The sequence below is a fragment of the Silene latifolia genome, chromosome 4 (genome assembly GCF_048544455.1).
Source record: "Silene latifolia isolate original U9 population chromosome 4, ASM4854445v1, whole genome shotgun sequence".
Taxonomy (NCBI): Eukaryota; Viridiplantae; Streptophyta; class Magnoliopsida; order Caryophyllales; family Caryophyllaceae; genus Silene; species Silene latifolia.
This window is the reverse complement of record NC_133529.1, coordinates 1,498,182-1,519,139: the sequence shown is the minus strand read 5'-3', so window position 1 is coordinate 1,519,139 and position 20,958 is coordinate 1,498,182. Positions and strand designations below refer to the sequence as shown.

Here is a 20,958-nt window from a genome sequence, read left to right as displayed (position 1 = left end):
GTCATTATATTTTGATATGAGATAAAAATTGAATTGTAAAATTATTCAAGAAAACCGAGTAAAATTGAACTGCAAATCATTTTCTCGTTATTGTATATTTTTCCGAGAAAAAAAATTAAAACTGAAAATTAGTCAAAGAGAATTGAGTAACGTGCTGAAATGTATTTTTTAAAAACTATTTTTTATACCACAAAGCTAATGATTCCAATTTATTAATTCTCTCATTTGTTTTTGTCATGAAAGTAATCAAAATAATTTATTGTTTTGTTTATACATAGTATGAGTCAAGTCATGTTCAAATAATAACATCAATAAAAGATTTAATAGTTAATAACTTTATATTATTTATATTTTAATTAAAATAGTATAGTTTAGTGTTTAGTGAAAATTATAAAATTTGATGAAAAAGTTAATATTTAATGAAAAAAATTATATAATGAAATACATTATAATTATTAATTACTTTATTATTTAGTGAATACAATTAAATTAGCAATAGTTTCCTTATTTATAAAGATGCTTTTTGGAGGGAAAATTTTGGAGTTCACCTATTCATTTAGTAAATAGGGGATTTCACACTCGAAATTTGGTGTAGGAAAATAAAAAATGCTAAATAATTTACCAAAATACTCGGGTTGTAAATAAATAATACTGTATATAATACTGAAAGGTTTTTTTTTAAAAACTCAAAAAAGAAAGAATTAAATATATTTATTGCAAGGAAATGTGAAAGTGAGAAAATATTGCAACTTTCCATAAAAATATCATTTAATTATTTCCTTTTTAGGTTAGAAAAACCGATACTGAAAATATCATAACTTTTTTCCTCAAAAAAAAAAATCTCAAAACTTCTACCGCACGAGAATATCTCCTACAAATGGATTATTTATGGTAAGTAAATAATACAAATACCATATTCTGTACCTACCAAAAATATGCACCCTATAATTTCATTAATAATATTCCCTATAATTCATTAATATATATTGCTGACCCCAACTTATTTTGGGATTAAAGGTCTGAGGTCTAAATGATACATTGATGGATATGATTGTTATCTCCTAGCTCTATCATTCATGGTCCCGCCTCCATCTTTGGGTTGCCGTAGACGTTTTATTGCTGGCCATTCCTTTACGTTTCACTTCCGCTCCATATTCTCGCCTCTACACGACTACGACTACATACACTTAAGGTATAGTAACTTATGTTTGCTTTTCTATCGATTTCACTACCATTTATTTTGTTAAACGGGTCCATACAACTAGTCGGGTTCCAAGTTTTATATCACGTTTTAGTATTGTTTTATCATTTCTGATCTTTAATTAAAGTCAGTTGTTATCGTATACTCCTAATAAGTTTATTAAAGTTAGGTTTTTTATTTTTTTAAGTGAAGAAATTGATAAGAACAATGACAAGGAGTGATTGGTCTAGACTTCCGGATGATTTATTGAGGCTAATTGTTGAGAATTATATGGCAACAGTCGAAGATTATGTTATGTTCTCTTGTGTTTGTCAATCTTGGTACTCGGTTGCTCGTGATTCGAATAAGTCTCAACTAAGAAAGAAGTGGAGTCGCCAAATGCCGTTGCTAATGCTAACTGATGGCAACACTGAGATCTATGATGTTATCTATGAATCAGCGATGGATTCTGAAGCAAGCGTGTTATTTAGAGTTAAAGACGTAGACTATGTCAAGAAGCATGAACTGCAGAGAATTAAATATCTTCATAGTGATGGAGATGATGATACAGATGATGAGAATAATAGTGAAGAGACGAATGCAACAAGATGTATGTTGAACCTGAGTGGTAGGAAGAATAAGTGCTACAAAGCAAGTCTCCCTGAAGCCTATGGGAGATCTTGTTGGGGGTCGCGTTATGGTTGGATTGTGACCTTAGGTTGTGATCGACAAATGTACTTGTTAAACCCTTTTACCAAATCTACTCTCCCGCTTCCTTCCCAATGGACGTTCCCCTTTCCATGGAAGGGAGCGAGTGGCAAAACTATTCGATTCACATTTATTGATAGAGCAGTCTTACTTCTAGTGCCTCGAGACAATGGTTGTCATAGTCATAGGCCCTGTTCTTTCTGGCTTTTTAGAGCCGAATCAATCAATGGAGCCAAAATCAATCGAGCCGAAATCGAATCAATGGAGTCAATCGAATCAATCAATCGAATGGAGCCGAGCTGATCAATCAATCGAATCAGCTAGAGCTGAATCAATCAATCAATAAAGTCAATTGAGTTTGAATCGAATCAAATAATCATATTAATATTAATAATAATAATATTTAATATTATTGTTATTATCAACTGTACTAATAATAATATTCATAGTATAATACTATTTATACTAAAATTAATATTTTTAAGAAAAAAAATTATAATATTATACTCCCTCTGTCCCGGTAATTTGTTGTCCTATTTCATTTTGGGGTGTCTCATTCAATTATTGTCCTTTCTATTTTAAGAATGAACTTGATGAGCAATTTGATCATTCACACTCAATTTGGTCCGCTTGTCATTTATAATTGGCCCTTCCTCTTTCCTTGGTCTTTGTGCCAAAAACCAAAGGACAACAATTGACCGAGATAGAGGGAGGAGTATATGAATAATCATAAATTATAATAATGAAAAAATAGTAATTTTTTACTAATAATATTCTTAATAACAATAATAAATAATAATGTCAATATTAATAATGATATTAGTAAAAATAATTGTTTCGAATAAAAACACTCAAGTAAGCGTAATTGCTCGAATCCGGGTCGGGTCAACGCGCTCCTTTCAAACGATGGCACCTCGAACCTATGCTTGCTCTCTCCGGATGGATCTTTCACGCGTAACAAATAGGGCCTCGGAGGGTTCGCAATAGGTCCTTCTCTGATGCCTTACGGTACTGGTGGATAGTTGGGACCTTGCTTGAAGCTAAGGTTTTCGTGCTTTTTCATAGTAGCTCGAGTAGTCTTACTTCTAGAGAGAGGAAGTTGTTGGTGAGAAGTATTTTACCATTGATGGGTGAATAATGAGGTATTTATAGATTTCTATGTGTACCTCAAATGATGGCTGGCAAGCATGGTTACCATATTCGCTATGAATACGCCTTATCGATTCGCGATTCGCTTATAGAAAATGTGTTATATGTATTTTCGATGAATCGTTGATAGAATTCGCTTTTAACAATTCGTGATTCGTAGAGTATCAAGCGAATCAGTAACCATGTTGGCAAGCGTGTTGACTTGTATGACCCCGTATTGGCTATTGGGTCAAGTCGGTTGGGCGTGCCCCATCAATAATATTAATAATAAATGTTATTAATTTTAATAATAATAATACCAATAATTATAACAACCACAACAACAACAATACTAATAATAATAATAATAACAATAATAATAAATAATATTATTATTAACATTAATAACATTATTATTCATTTTAACAACAACAACAACAACAACAACAACAACAACAACAACAACAACAACAACATAATTATTCATTTTAATAATAATATTCATAATAATAATAATAATAAATAAATAAATTATTAATAACATTATTATTAAATATAATAATAATAATAATAATAATAATAATAATAAAGAATAATATTAAAAAATAGTATTATTGATAACAAAATTAATAATAACTATTAAATTTAAGATGAGTAAAGGTGAAATGAAATTTGAACTTAATGGAGCTCAATCAACAATCGAATCGAATGGAGCTGAGCTGAAATTGTGAATCAATCGAATGGAGTGAATCAATCGAATCAATCAATGGAGCTGAATCAATCGAATCGAGCCGAATCAATCGAATCGAACTGAATCGAATCAAGTAGGTGAAAATAAGCCAGAAAGAACAGGGCCATAGTCATATAAGCCTCGACTCACCTTGTTCCGCTACTGATTACAATAACGGTATTTGGCTTGTGGTGGCATTACACCATGGTATTATTGCTTCTATTGCCAAGCCAGGGGATTCCTCATGGACGCCAATTCTTAGGCCGTACCGCAGTGATAACAAATATTGTTACTTATCGGACGTCACATATTGCACTCATTTGAAATCGCTACTATTTGTCGACTGTGAAATGAAGGTATTTATTTGCGACCTTAGTGACATCGAACATCCACAAGTTATGACACTGTATTTTAAGGGTCGACAAAATTGGATGGAAAAACCGGTAAACATGCTGTGCTGTAAATTCTACTTTGTTGATTCCGGTGGCAAAACACTTATAATTTCACGTTACGTAATGGTAAGGCAAGAACTTGATTACTACGAAGATTTTAAAATTGAAGATTACCGTGAATTTGAGAGTCACTTGACTTTCTATTTTAAGGTTCACAAGATTAAGTCTCATTCCAATAATTTAAAAGAAATCCATGATTTGGGTAAGGTTGCATTGTTTGTGGGTCATAATGCTACTATTTCCGTGTGTAGTACGGAGGTTGGTTGTGAAGCTAATTGCATATATTTTTGCGATGATTGTGAAGGTCCGCGTACAAACAGGTTTAGTGGGCATGATATGGGTATGTTCAAGATGAATGATAAAAAAATTCGTCCATTTTACGATGGACATAGCTCAAATTCCTCTTATTGTTCTCCATTTTGGTTTTGTCCATCTCTCTAAATTTTATGTATTACTCATTTACGTACTCCCTTCGTGGGCCCGTCTCATTATTTTGTTTACATTTTTTATTGTTTCTTAGTATATTTAAAGGAAAAATAAATGGGACAAATAATTTACACCTTTGTATAATACTCTTAGTGTGTATCTTTTGGTTGTCCATCCCTGAAGTAAAACGCTGAAGACTTGATTTTTGGACAAATAAGACTCAAAAATGGAAACTAAATTGAACGAAAATGGACTCAACAAATGGATTGATTTGAACACAAATAAATGCTAACCACTTGATGTGAATATGCATTTGAGTTTAAACTCATCAATATACTCAAATTGAACACTAAAACGGATTGTTTTAAGGACCAACAAAGAACGCAAGGACTGATTCAAACGCAAAGAAAGGACTCAATCAAAGCAAAACAACAAAACAGCTTGTTTAGATGAGTTAAACATCTCAATTGAGTTGATTAACATGACTGGAAACAATGGAAATGGAATTACAACAATGAAAGTAAGATTGTAATAAACATTCAAATGACAACTTCCTTGGTTGTAATGGGATTCGAAAACATAAGCTGGTTGGGACAATAATGAACTCAATTAAATAGACTAAAATGATTACAATTCAGACTAAGATGTGAACATATATGGGAGAGGATATCATATATGTTAATAAAAATAAAATGATACCATCTTAAACTGAAATGTAACCATAATAACAATCCTTAATTGGTCTTAAAAATGTCAACAATTAAGTGAGAAATGTGACCACTCTAAAAGATGTTATGCAGGATTTGAAAAAATGTTATAGTGACAACATTTGTGCATGAACGTAGTGACATAAAACAATAGGTGACAATGTAACCATGTTAGCTTATGTTGTTACACACTAAGATGGTAACATTGTAACACATTCTTTTTTTTTATGCATTTTCAGGTGATAAATTTTGAACACAAATAAATATGTGACTATATGTTTATGAAAAGATGTTATGCAGGATTTGAAAGAATGTTACAGTGGCAATATTCCGCAGCTTTTATTCCAAGTAAATTCCCTCAAAGATCACTACATATGACAAGAGCAACCAAATATGCAACTTCGATTAAAATGGTAACACTGTACACTAAAATGGTAACATAATAAGACTGACGGTATAAACTTTTCCAACCAAATTTGCATCTTATACCGTTGAATTCTTTGTGCTCTTCCTCGCCTCCATCTTTTCACTGTGGTTTCAAAGATCCCAAAGAACGCAGGAAGTGGTCTTTGAAGCTTGAAAATCCATCGCATAGTTTGTACTCTCACTAAATATGGTCACAATGAATGCTAAAATGGTAACCTTTATGCTGACTCTATACACATATATGTTAATCTTCATATTCATCAATAATCTTTATCTAAAATTGAATCTACAACAACACCCATGCTCCAAATTTCCATTTAAAATATTGCTCTAAAATCTCATCAACAAAGACAACAACTTAAAGAAGAAATAACAAACCATTACTCATCAACATCGTCACAAAATTACCGTCATTACCAGCAACCAATATTTGTGCAATTTTAGATGTAGATTTGGAAAGAAAATGGTTTATTTGTTGTTGTTTTAATTTTACATGAAGGATCTTAGATGAAGATGAAGATGAGTATTTGGAGGTTAAGCATTTTTTAACAAAGAAAACATGTTACAATAAGAAAGAAAGATTGGGGAAACATAAGAAGGAAAGAAAACAAACCTTTTATTCATCAACATCGTTACAAATCACTACTACAAATCCAGGCAACTACAACGTCCCTTTAACAACGCTTATTAACGAAAATCACCATAAGACGTTGTAGAATGGATGGCACAAATTTTACTAAACTTAATTACAACGGTTATGTGTTGATAACCGTTGTTATAGGTTTTAACAACGGGTCAAACTTGCACAACCGTTGTTAATATAAAAACTAATAACAACAGTTTACTCTGTAATACATTATAACCGTTGTTAATAATTTGGCGCAAAGTTAGTGAAAAGTAATTACAACGGTTATATATAAACCAGTTGTTAATACTTTTTAATAACGGTTTTATAAGGACCCGTTGTTAATATATTCTCTAATGACAACGGGTTTATATGTAAAAACCGTTGTCAATACTTTCCATAATATAAACCACACAAACATAGATCAGCTACAGCCACAAACACAAACCTAACAGAAACATACACAAACACAAACACACACTTTCTCATCATCTCTTTCTCATCGTCGCTTTATCATCTCCGTCACTGTCGTTGTCATCGTCTCTTACTTTCTCTAATTATCAGGTAAATATGCATGGTTTAATTTAGGTTTTGTCATCTCAGTCATTATTTTCTTTCTCTAATTATTTCATTTGCGTGTGTTTTTATTGATCATTATGTTCTTTCTCTAAGTATTATTCGCTTAATTAGTGTTGTCACTGTTGTTTTTCTGTGTTTATTAGCTTGTAAAACAAATTAAATAAAATAAAACAAAGAAGAAGATGATAGATAGGAATGCATAATAAACTTAATTAATTAATATATATATATATATATATATATATATATATATATATATATATATATATATATACATAAAAAACGAATTACATTGCTAAAAATGCAATTCTTAGATATGCATAGAGAGTCTTATTCTCTTCTATGATATTCATCCTCTCCTCCTTTGCTATTTGGAGGTTTCTTTCAGCAGTTGCTATTTCGTCATATAGCTGCAACATCTGCTGCTCTGTCAAGCCATTTTTTTTGGCGTCCTTGAGTGCGATCAGAGCTTTCTCAAGGTAGCTGCTTCTGAACCTGTCCTCGATGTCTAGCAACCGGCGGATGAAACTCTTGTTGTACTTGGTCATAATACACGTCTTACGGATGGTATCATTTATTGTTGAAGGAAGTTTGGAGTTTGTTTGAAAGATTTAGGGTTTGGAGTTTATTTTAGCAGTTTAGGTTTTGGAGATAGTGAGATAATGGAATGGTTATTGAGATAATGCATAAATTTATACTTAGTAATGTGTCGTTTGAGTTGTTAATTAATATATGTTTAGGAAGTTGTGCCATCATATCTGCTTCAAATCTTATAACCTTTCTCATTCCATATATTGTCCTTTCATATGCAGGGATTTGGCAGTAATAATGCATGCATCGGAATTATAACGGGCCTAATGCATGCATCTAGTAATATATAATTTAATTTAAATTTTTTTTTAAATCAACAACGGTTATTTAAAAAAACTCGTTGTCTTTAGTTATAACAACGGTTTTTTCTACTGTAACCGTTGTTATAACTTTCCCACCAAAATTTAGTCACACTTTCCACAACGGTTTTTTCTACTTTAAACTGTTGTTAATAGTTTTCACAACGGGTTACTTAGAAAACCAACCGTTGTTAAAACCTTTAATAACGTCCGCTTTTTTATATAACAACGGTTTTTAACCGTCTACCACTACACTATCCTCGTTCTCAATACGATCAATATAATCGTCTAAAACCATCTCTAAAACCAAGCTACCATGTTCATCTGACATTTTTTTTTTCGGAAAATGCACGCGATGCCCTTGAACTTTGATGTTTTGCCCGAAATACCCAATTTTTTAATCCGGAAATCTTTAAGAGGCTATAACTCATGTTTACGTGCTCAGAAAGTGACGATTTTTTTTTTCAAATTGATTATCTTTTCGAGAACTACGACTTGAAAAAAAAAATTGTCGTGTTTGGAATTCGTGACCAAGAGATATGGTCACTCAAAGTTTTTCGGTAAAAAAACTTGGACGTACAAAAACTCCTAGCCACGAGATCCAAATACGACAATTTTTTTTTTCAAATCGTAGTTCTCGGAAAGATAATCGATTTGAAAAAAAAATTTATCACTTTCTGAACTCGTAGACACGAGCTATAGCCTCTTAAAGTTTTCCGGAACAAAAAATTGGGTATTTCGGGCAAAATTCGAAACTTCAAGGGCACCACGTGCATTTTCCCTTTTTTTTTAGTGAATAGTATTTGTGCAATTTTAGATGTAGATTGTTGTTTGAATTTTACATGAAAGATCTTAGAAGGGGATGGAGATAAATATTTGGAGGTTGAGCATTTTTGAACAAAAAAAATATACTGATGGGGAAGTGGCTCACATCAAAATAAAAGGTGATATGTTGGGGTGGGGTTGGTACTTTATCAATAAAATAATACTCCCTCCTATTCACAATAAACCTCTCATTTCATTTTGACACAAAAATTAAAGAAACACACTACCCCACCATATAATTAAATTTGGACCACACAAATACACTACCCCACCATACAATTAAATTTGGACCACACAAACACTTACCAAAAAAGGAAATAGGAAATTTATTGTGAATAGACGGAAAAGGAAATAGGGAAGTTTATTGTGAATAGGAGGGAGTACTCTACCAACAAACCCATATACAATAAACAATAAGCCTATAAACAATAATCATAAACAACTCAACCCACTTGCATTTGACCCGCCCCATTTCCTACGGATACAGCACTATTCGATCTGTCTCTCCCTTGTGACGGATATAGACCGTCTTCAATGAGAATTTGTGTTTATTTAATTAGCCTCTCTTCTCAACTCAATTCTTATTTCTATCTCCTATTTATATTTTAATTACTTATGTTAAAACATAAGTTAAAATGTCACAATTTACATAAAATGTTGCAATTTACATACATTCAACGGGTCTAACATATCAAATACCTTTAATATAATTCTAATAAATGATGGTTGTATATTATCTGATATTCAAATCTAATATTTATCAAATATTCGAATTTCCAAATATGGACTATTTATATTGTCAAGGTATTGAACACTTAATCACGCTCAATTATATGTTCATGTATCTAATGATAGCGCCTGCTATTACGACCCGTGTATTTTTATACCGGTATAAAACTAGTTATCTAAAAAGCTAAACCAAATTTCTTAAAAGTCAAAAAAACCATCTTGTTGCCCATAGAAATAGAAACAACAATTTGTTGCTTATTAAGCTTGAAAAACAAAAAACTCATTTTCAATAAGTTAGGCCAAACATGCTCTATAGACGAAATGGTGAAGGGAAGGTAAAAGAGAGTAAAATGGAATTATGACCGAATAATAACTAGTAAAAAAATGATTTTTTTAAACTATTAAAAAAAGGATTTTAAACAAGGGTTACCGGTTGAATAGGTAGCCTTTCCATTTGTTCTATTATGCGAGAAGGGTTGTAGTAGTTGGTAGTATTCTTAGCTAATTTAAAGTATAGCGTATTTTAAGAAGGACACTAATAGTTCAGAATATTCATATAAAATAATTCTAATAAAAATGGTTGGTGGGTTATACCCCCTTGGCTAGTTGCTACTACGTACCTCTCCCATTAAAGGTAGTCAAGCCTCATGACCAACTCAGCCCGCTCGAACCCGCCTCACCCATCAGGTCAATCTTGACCTAGCTGTGTGACTCATGAGTCATGCCAGCCCAAGCCAACCAATCAAACGGTAGGGGGCTAGGGTCAACAAATCCAACCTGACCCACCCTCGCCCTAGACCAGTCCCCTTAACTTGCCCAAGTAGATTTCGATTCCACCTTTACCAGGCTTGGCTTGGCTCGACTCGGCCCGGGTTGACCCCTCCCCCTCCTCCGGACCCGTTTTAGGTCTGCCAAGCCAATCCCAGTCCGCACTCTGGGTCAGTTCGACTCAGCCCAGCCCGTATATATGACCACCCTTACGACCTTACCCCGGGCTACAAGTACAATTCTTAACAATGCCACGACCAAAAAGAACGGCACCACTACAAATTTTGAAGGCCCAGATGCCTATAGCTCAAAATACATCCACTTTTGAACAATTCTTTTTGTTTGGTTCAATACGACAATTAGGTACCTCGTACCCCCATTGGCCTACTCACTTTGAGTAAATTCGGTAGTCGAAAATGTGTGTGATACTATAATCTATTGAATATCGATTATGCTTAAGCTATGTTCTTTTTAACTTCATCTCAATTTTGGACCTTTGAATTCATCGATTAAGAGAAGAGATGCAAAAGGGTTCATATTGTCGTATTCATTCCCTCAGTGCATGGAATGATTGTTGGATTAAATAAAGTTGACTTTTCCAACTTTTGAAGGGTGTGGGTTTGAGTTATTCTCTTGATTTATCCTTGAAAGTTGATGACCTTCTTAATGATTCTAGAGACTAAGATTTAAGTAAGATTGATTTTATTCAGTCTGACGAGATTCGAAACAAAATTCTTGCTACTATAGCACTATTATCCCAAGGGATGAGATTGATGATACCTTCTACTGGAAATACTCTCCTAAGGAAATTTATATTGTCAAGACGAGTTACTTTGTGGTGTTATCTCGTGAGAGGATAATATATTCTTCAGCTAAGATCAGTCGAGAATGAATACGAATATTATAAGCTACTGCAAAAGCAAGTTTTTTTTTTTTTTTTGATGACGAGGGGTTGAATCCCCCCCGAGCCCATGCATTCCCGCACCACCAGTACATGGACCATGTAAGCCACCCCTTTCGGAGCTGCAGTGGCCAAGTGATCATCGCCCCAGTTGGGAGTCGAATCCGGGACCTCTTAACTCCTGCATTTCTGCAAGTTTCAAGGTTTAACCCGACTACCACTGGACTAACACCACTTGGTTAACAAGAGACTTTAGAGCAAGTTTTGCATCTTTATGTCTTGAGTAAATACGAAATCTATTATTTGGAAAATTTTAGCAGGTGTTTTACCTTCTGAATATGAATGTATGAAGAGCAGACTACCTGGTGATTAACTCTGTTTATTCTGTGATTCTTCCTTAAGCTGCTTAGAGACTTTGGAGCATATGTTTAGGGACTGTCCCTTCTCGCATAAAGTCTGGTTTGGTTACCTCTTGGGTATTAAAGTTAGCATTGAAGATAATGCTGTAATTAGGGTATGGATTTTGAATTGGCTGCTTTACTTTGGAAAGATTAAGGATGGAACCTCTCTTATCCAATCTTTTATTGATACTCTCTGGTAGATATGGGTTGCTAGGATTGATACTCTTTTTAAGTGAAAGGGAACTGTTTGATCAAATTAGAGAGACCTCTTCCATTATGTGGTCTACGTGTAATAGTTTTAACCAGAAGGTTGGTGCTATGATGTGTTTGAATGATGATTATGATGAAGAATAGAGCTCTAAAATCATAAACTATTTTCCATTTAACATTACTGGTTCTCCATGCCCTGGTAAGTCTCTTGGAATAAAAAGTGATACAACCTGGACTCGTGATAGAACGGTTGTAGCAAGTCGGGTTGTCTTTGATCAGCATGGGCAAATCAATGAATGTAGGAATTTGAGTTGTTATGCCTCCTCTCCACTACAGGCTGAATCAAGGGCCATGATGGAATCAATCAACAGGTCAAGATAGTATATCAACGGATAATAAAGTGTGTATTAAAAAAAATTAAAAGTCTCGCTAAGTATTTTTATTGTCTTACTCTTAGTTTTATCCCTAGGACTCTAGGAGCCATAATAGAATACATCACTCCATAGCCCATAGGCAATGTAAGCTATTTATTTTCTCTTGTAAAAAAACAAAAAAAAACCTCCCCTTCAATAATCACAATTAATTATGCAGTTAGTACTCTTTTTGAAGTCGTTGTGTGCTATGAAATACTCGTATAATCTAGCACGTTGTTATTACCGTTATAAGCATGGTAAATAACGTGAAACAAAGTCTATAATAAAAATGATAATAATTCTACATGAAATAATCATGGAATTCAACAGATATACTAGAATTTAACAAACCAACGCGAGTTTAAAAATGGGCAAAAACCTTAGAAAAAAAGCAATCACGGGCTTATCAAAAACTGGTTTTGACAACAATTAAACTTACATTCATTGTTTAGGAAAGTGAGCATGCAAATATTGCCAATAGAAACCAACAATTAAACCATCATTCACGTATGGGTTTTTATATGATTGTATTTTACTTGGTCATTCTTTATAACGGTTTTTCAAATATGTGTCCTAAAGACACGCATTAATCAACTAAATGTAGTATGATTCATAAGATATTTCCATGTGTTCCACTAATTATGATAAAAATGAGATTATATTATACTTAACTATAACATCTTGTGAATATTTCCACATTAAAAAAAATAAAAAACGTATGGAGATGGACTTAGGCCGTGTGATAAAGGTGTGGGATCCGGACGAAAGTGTTTGACTTTCACCAAAACACTTTCTTAAATTTTCTTTTAAATGTCTGTTGTAAATTTGTAATATATGAGTGAATATTAGTACATAAAGACATACTCATAAATATAAAACTGAGTCTCGTTTTTACTAATAGAGTCATTTTCGATTATAGTTATTCTTTGTAAGTGTCGTATGACGTTCTATTAATGAAATTATTCTTCTATTTCAAAAAAACAAAAAAAAACTATAGTCAAAACCTCATCTCGAGGAGCAAAAGCTGTCAAAACAAAATGGTTGATGTATAATTTTTTATTGTTTATGTATTATTATATATGAGTGTTAGAGAAGAGTATATATTAATGAAAAGGAGAAAAATAAAAAAAATTGACGACAACAACCACAATAATAACAATTGTCATAGTAAAATACTAATAATCGTAATAATAGTCGTGGCAAAACCTAATAATTTGTGGCAAAATTTTAGTAAATTTATTGAACTTCGGTCATGTGATAAAGGTGTGGGATCCGTATGGACGAAAGTGTTTCACTTACACCAAAACACTTTCTTAAATTTTCTTTTAAATTAATGTCTCTTGTAATATATGAGTGAATATTAGTACGTAGAGACATACTCATAAATATAAAACCGAGTCTCGTTTTTACTAATAGATTCGTTTTCGATTATAGTTATTCTTTGTAAGTGTCGTATGACGTTCTATTAATGAAATTATTCTTCTATTTAAAAAAAAAAACTATAGTCAAAACCTCACCTCGAGAAGCGAAAACTGTCATAACAAAATGACTGGAGTATAATTTTTTATTTGTTTGCGTATTATTATGTATGAGTGTTGGGGAAGAGTATATATTAATGAAAAGTAAGAAAACAAAAAAAATCGACGACAACAACCATAGTAATAACAATTGTCATGGTAAAATACTATTAATCGTAACAATAATCATAATAAATTTGTTGGATTTCATTTTTCACCAACACTTGCGTACAATCCCGTAGAAACCCTATACCCAACAACCAAAATCCTAAACATGGCTATCCCTCGAACACCCTAGCATACCCTGTTGGATGCTAGTTACGGTCCATTTAACAATGTTCAGGAAGCGAATTTCGCGTCTCTCCATATCCCACAAAACAACATGAGTTTTTACTCCATTCAGCAACTCGATGAAGCACTTGTCTATCGGATGGTTGTAACTCGACATGATTATACCGATCGATCCGCAAAACAATCGTCTTGAGTTTTACCTAATTCGGACTGACGCATTGGATGCATGGGATCCACGTTTTAGGAGCTGGTGGTCATTCAAATTCGTGACCAAGAACAATGGCGAGAAAATTATTCAATGCAGTTGGAAACCATTTCGCAACTCGCACAGACTTGGTGTAAACGACGTTATGGAGTTTCTAGATGTTAGGAAACTTAGTAGAAATTTCCTTGTAGTTCTCTTGAGGTTCATTGCTTATTGATAATATTCACAAATTTGAAATGCTTTATTAGTAAGTTTGATGATAAAATTCGCATCGAATTTAGTAGCTCTTTGAATATACATGCATTATAAGTTACATTACGGCGAAAGTGGTAATTTAGCCCCATTATTTTGGCTAATCGTGAGATCAAACCCCTTAATTTTGGATTGTAGCAATTAAGCTCCATAAGTGACGCAAAAGATGAAATTAAGTCCCTTATTCAAGATCTCATGATAAATTCAATATATTATTTTACATAATTGAAATTGATTACACTTTTTATAATATATACAATCAAAATAAAATCTAACAATAAAATCAAAATTTAAAATGAATTAGCATCAATTAAATAAGATTTAAAATTATTTCATAAAAATAAAAAAATTTATGTTTTATTAAAGACCTAAATATTTTTCTTAAATTTGTTAACAATTCTTTACGAAATAATATATATATATATATATATATATATATAATATTTTTTTAATTTTTTTAATTTTTTTTTGTGAAAAAATGAGAAATACAAAAGATATACGTGCTTAGATTTTTTTGATGATGGAGATATTTTTAACAAAAATGACGATTTTTTCGAAAAAGGTAAAATAAAACTAAAGTTTTTATTTTTCGGAATTTTAAAATGTTGTATTTGTTTACATTTTAAAAAAAAATATGCATTTTTCTTTAAACAAATTATAACCTAATTGAGTTTTTTGTGGTATGAGAAATGAATTTCTCATGAAATTTTGGGTAATGGATTTAATTTCACCTTTTGCATAACTTACGGGCTTAATTGCTACAATCTAAAGTTAAGGGGTCTGATCTCACAATTAGCCAAAATAATGGGGCTAAATTACCACTTTCACGGCTACATTACTTATATTTAAACAATAAGTAGTAACAACGCTTTTCTTAATTAAAGCTAAGAAAAAATTCATTGATTTTGTTCACATATAGACATATAAACAGGCAAAGTAATCTTACTTTTATGTCTAATAAAAACTCTTTTTTTCATATAGGTACCATTTTTTATGCTAATTAATATCTTCCCGGGCTCATTTATGTAAAATGAGTTTCTTACACTCTCTTCAATTTTCTTCTCCTTGTGAAGTAGAATCTTGTATGAGCCTTCATCGTCGGGGATGAATTCGTCCTTGTATGTGACATCCCACCCAACTACCATTACTTCCCATGTTATGGTTACCTTTCCCTTAAAAAGCAAACAAACAAAATAAATGTATTTTTTTAGTAAAAAAAAAATCTATTAATGACTCCCTTTAGTCCAGTCAAAACTTAAGGTAACACCTTCCTTATTCGGACAATTCAATCTGTCCATTCATTATTAAATTAAATGAAAAATGTCAACATTATCTTTACAATATAGCCATGTTTACAACAAAAGTCATTCGTTAAATATGCTCAATCCAACTCTCTATTTTATACTTTGCTAATACACTATATTTAGCAAAAGATTATACCTTAATATTTGTGCAAAAAGGCATATTAGCTTTGGATTCGTTATAGGTAGGCTTAACTTCAGGCACAAATTCTCATTTGTGACGGGCATATCCGTCGCACGCTTGTGACGGGTCAAGTACTACTCATGTGAGTTGATAAGACAAATATAGATTGCTACTCCTTATGCACTATACTTTTGTCTTATCTACCCACATGGGTAGTACTTGACACGTCGCAGGCTTGTGACGGATATACGCGTCACAAGAGAGACTTGTTGAACTTCAGGAAGGAACTATTAGGTAATTTGTAAATGGTATCTGGCTCTAGGTGTACTTAATAACTAAGGTATGAATTTAGACGATAAGATTAAAAAAAAAAAACAATAGAGTGTAAAAATGTGTACCTCTGATAATGGTAGTTGGAAAGTAGAGACTGCCCCTGCTCGAATACCAAATTCTAAAACAACATCTTCAGATGTAAATTCTTGATCATTTGCTCGTCTTAGGCCGCCATATTGTAGTGGAATATTTTCAGGAGGTATATACCTAAATATAGACCGAAACAAATTATTTAATGCAAGCACTTGTGTGTTTTTCATATTTTTCCTAATTTAATTATGCATAATTTAACCTGTTGAATTTGGAGTTATTTATGCGGTAAATATGAAAGATGAGACATTTCATAATAAATTTATGGGTATGAAGATAAGTATATTGTTAGATTTGTTTGTCTCTTAATTATGGTCACTAAATTGGAAAATAAAAGGGCATAACTTAATTAAGTATGAATGTATTAATTTATTAAGGGTTTTTCTAACCTATGCCCACTAGGCATAGGATAAGAAAACAAAAATGGAAAGAAATAAATGTATTTATTGTAAAGAAAAGTAAAAGTAATAGGATATTCCAATTTCCCATAAAAACATCAATTAATTCTTTCCATTTTTGTTTTCTTATCCTATGCCTAGTGGGCATAGGTTAGAAAAACCGATTTATTAATATGTCAAAGTATATTTGAGAAAAATTATGTATAACTTACTTTAGCAGTGTTTCGGTAAGATTATGAGGCCTTGAAAATACAAATTTTTTACGAGTCCCATGCGAACAATAATGCGTGATTAAACCATGGTACATATAGTACCAAAAAGGAGCATTTATCACGATCTGTAAAGGCATATCAAAGAAAGAAGTCATAACCTTTATTACATTTGGATTCGACCGTAATTATTGAAGACTCTATGCATTCCAAATGAATAGTTGATATATAAATATAGTAAAAATTATCAAAGGTATACGATAGAGCTAGAGTCCCCATGACAGTAAAGTGTGCGATACCATAAAAAGAATCATATATCTTCATTATACGCTTGTTTGACATTACGATTGTTGATGGCCTCAATAATTTACACAAAGAAGATTTCAAATTATCATATTACACGTACAGAAACAATAAGGCATAAAAAACAAATGCCATTCAAATTTCGGTTTTTATTTTCGTGTTGATAAACTTACCAACAAGTCTCTCTTATGACAGACATATCTGTCACAAGTTTGCGACGGGTCAAGTAATACCCATTTGGGCAGATAAGACAAACCAGATTGCTACTCCCTAAGCATTCTGATTTTGACTTATCTACTCCACATGGATAATACTTAACCCGTCACAAGATTGCGACGGATACACCCGTCACAAATGAGAATTTCTGTAAACTTACATGTTTATAAATAAGCTCAGGATAATATTGTTGAAAAATTGAAACCACGTCTTTGCTAATAGGATCAAGCTCGCTAATTCGATTAGTAGGGCCAGGAGCATTCTTCATATCACTAATCAATAGAAATGAATCCACCCCGCCAATTTTAAAACTCAATTTCTTAATACTTTTCTCCATAAACTGAATTCTCCACCTTAAAAATTCTCTCCTACTTTTTTCTGTCCCAAATGTTTTCTTATACAAAGTCTTATTTGTGAATACCCCATATAAGTTGAAAAATAAAGGATGTCCTTCTCTATCTGAGCTCTCTACATAAATCACTTTGTTAAGTTCTTCTTCATCCCCTAAATTTTCTTCCATAATATGATCAATGTTCTCTTTTGCCCTCCAAATTAAAGTTTGTCTAAGCGATTCTAAGGCCTCTTCGACCTTATAACCTTGGGCTTTTAAGAATTTTAGTAGGATAATATCCGTCCCTTCGTCTTCTTTACTTGGTAATAATGACACCCCCCAAAGATTAATATCCTTTTGATTTTGGACCATTAAAGCATGCTCTTCTTGGTTGAATAAAGTATTATTATTGAGATCATCTTCTAATCTCGACTTTAATTCAAACAATGCCTTCCTAGATTTCCCCTTCCTCCACCTCTTAAATATCTTCCCTTTTCGCCTTTCAGATCGTTTTTTTGTTGAAATTATATTGGTTACGTTTTTGTCAAATTCATTTATTTCCCCTTCAAAACCATCATCAAAATCTATATCTTCTTCACTATGGCTTGTTTCGTCATCGTCACTCAAATCATCTTGAAATTCACCGTCATAAGACTCTTCTGAATGAGGTATGATTTGCAAATTATCTGCCATTTTTGGATACAAAGGAATGGATTACCAAAGGGTCAAGATGTTTAATGTTTTATCTTCCCTTTATTTAATTGAGGTTTCTAATTCTCCGATTGAGAGGATCATGCAAAATATAAAATGTTTCTTTTTAAAAAAATATCAACGTGATGTCTCATGCCTCTCTTATTGTTTGTTATTACACAATAATAACAATTTGGCTATATTAAGAAAAGAAATTTAGAGACATAAATTTTAATAGAAAAATAAAATGTTCTCGCCTAATTCTTATGTTATCACTACTAAAAATATACAATCGTCACATTTCCTATCTCTTAACTTTAGTACAAAATATGCATAAGAATCACCCAATTTCTTTGATAACGAGAGAATTCGCGAGCACTACCCTTTTTTAATAGGCCCACACTAAGTAAATAACCGAGTATATGTAAGTTGTATCAGCCTGCAAATCACGCACACTATGTGAACCACCTATTTTTCATGGTAAGTTGGTAACAAGCTCGATGTATATAAAGTATATATATAACCTCAATTCAAGATAACTCAAATAAGATTGCTACTTGATAGACTCAAACTTATAATTTTTTGGTTGAGACAAGATTACTATTGGATAGACTCATAGACTCAAACTTGATAAAAAAATTCAAAATATATCTCCATTATAAGACGTGTTACTAGCTCTATTGTAAGATGTGTTTCCAACTTATATAAAACCAACTATAGATAACAATGTTTGTAACCCTGGGATGCGCAATGCATGATCACATATTTATCGATTATAACAAGCATCATTGCTTGTAACATAATCTTGGTTTAGTATCTGGTTTGTATATTGATATAGCCAAATTATATTTCTCAATATTTGTTTATATTACAAAGAGTAAACATTATAAAAATGACATATTATTACAATATTACAAAATAGAGAATAATTCATAAAGCTAATTAGTAAAGTTTTTAAGAAGTTATATGTATAAACTCAGTAAAATTTAATATACAGGTCAAATACATACCAAATCATTCTTCGTGGTATTCAGGCCGGGTTCATTCAGGGATTGGAGGTAGGAAAGGATAAAGTGGTGTTAAGTCATCTTCAATTCGCAGACGATACTCTTGTTTTCTGCCCAGCTTCGTCTCAGGTCTTGACAAATATTAGACGTCTACTTGATATCTTTCAGAGAGCTTCTGGCTTGACAATTAATTTCAAGAAGTCGGCTCTTTTGGTCATGGGTAGGAACCGAGAATGGGGTGAGAGGAATGCTCAAAAATTAGGATGCCAATTGCTGCAGTTACCTGTGAAATATTTGGGTATACCTTTGGGGTGCAATCCGAACAAAATTTCGTCTTGGGACTCAGTAATTCAAAGGGTGAAGGTCAGGCTAGCTTCTTGGAAGGTTGGGTTATTGTCGAAAGCGGGTAGGGTGGTGCTTATCAAATCGGTCCTGAACTCGCTACCCCTTTATTTTATGTCTCTATTCAAAATTCCTAAAGGCGTCTTGAATAAAATCATCAGTCTTCAAAGGAGTTTTTACTGGGGAAAAGGAAATGAAAAGAAAGGAATACCATTAATCAGCTGGGAAATCATTCAAAGACCAAAAGACCTGGGTGGCTTGGGCGTGGGTGATCTCCAGATCAAAAATGTCGGCCTGCTTTTTAAGTGGTGGTGGCGTTTTTCTCAGGAGCATGAATCGCTTTGGAAGAGAGTTGTTTGCTCAGTTCATGAAATTAACCCGGAGAGTGTGTTTAGGAGTGATGCAATGGTACCAAAGTTTGGACTCTGGAAGTCAATATGTTCTGTGAAATCGTGGAATTCCACTATTGCTGAGGTCTTGGCGCAAGGTACAAAAATCCGAGTAGGAGCAGGGTCTAAAATCCGGTTCTGGGATGATAAATGGGTTGGTGATTCAGCTCTTAAGGATGCATTCCCACGTTTGTTTAGCGTCTCTAACCAGAAAAACGAGTATATAGCGGACCTGGGTTGTTGGCAGAATGGCGTGTGGAGATGGCAGTTGACTTGGAGGAGGCGTTTATTCCAATGGGAACTGGGCCTGGTTGATCAATTGATGTCACTAATTGAGGACTTTACGCCGCTTCCAAATGATGTGGATCGTGTGTACTGGGAATTTGACAAGGCAGACGGGTATACAGCTAAATCTTTTGTCAATGCCTTTTATAATCTAAAATATGAAGATGTGGAGCGGAAACAATGGTTTACGCTAATTTGGAAAAATCTAGCCCCACCACGTTATGAAATTATTCTATGGGCTATTTTGTGGAAGAGAGTAAATACAAAAGATCGGATTTTGAAGTGGAAGACACTTTCTTGGGATGAGATGACGTGTGTTTTTTGCCGAGATGTTTTGGAAACCCCTAATCATTTATTCCTTCACTGTCGATATTCTTGGAAGTTATGGATGGATTGTTGTGATGAGTGGAGTATAAATTGGATTTGCCCCATGGAGATTGAGGACGCTTTTATATGGTGGAATGACTCCCCTTTTGTTGGTTTTGAAAGACGGATTTGGGAGGCTATGTTCGTTGCTATTGTGACCCTTATTTGGGAGGTGAGGAATGAATGCATTTTTGAAAACAAAGCACCGAAT

At 32.9% G+C, this 20,958-nt stretch overlaps 1 protein-coding gene across 1 annotated transcript; it reads right to left on the bottom strand.

The window, feature by feature from the left end:
- Window positions 1-15,246: 15,246 nt before the first annotated feature.
- On the bottom strand, window positions 15,247-17,757 carry LOC141651968 (patellin-4-like). Its single transcript, XM_074459653.1, has 4 exons — window positions 17,498-17,757; window positions 16,822-16,946; window positions 16,187-16,328; window positions 15,247-15,535 (listed from the first exon to the last, which is right to left on the bottom strand). The coding sequence occupies exons 1-4, from the start codon at window positions 17,672-17,674 to the stop codon at window positions 15,260-15,262; spliced, it is 720 nt and encodes a 239-aa protein (XP_074315754.1). The 5' UTR covers window positions 17,675-17,757; the 3' UTR covers window positions 15,247-15,259.
- Window positions 17,758-20,958: the final 3,201 nt, after the last annotated feature.

What these genes read in the sequence shown, in the direction of transcription:
- LOC141651968 (XM_074459653.1), bottom strand. Translation starts at nt 17,674, where the DNA reads ATGGAGAAAAGTATTAAGAAATTGAGTTTTAAAATTGGCGGGGTGGAT. An exon ending in CTGAGCTTATTTATAAACAT is followed by an intron (nt 16,947 to 17,497) that starts GTAAGTTTACAG and finishes ATGCCTTTACAG; the next exon opens with ATCGTGATAAATGCTCCTTT. An exon ending in CTTACCGAAACACTGCTAAA is followed by an intron (nt 16,329 to 16,821) that starts GTAAGTTATACA and finishes GTCTATATTTAG; the next exon opens with GTATATACCTCCTGAAAATA.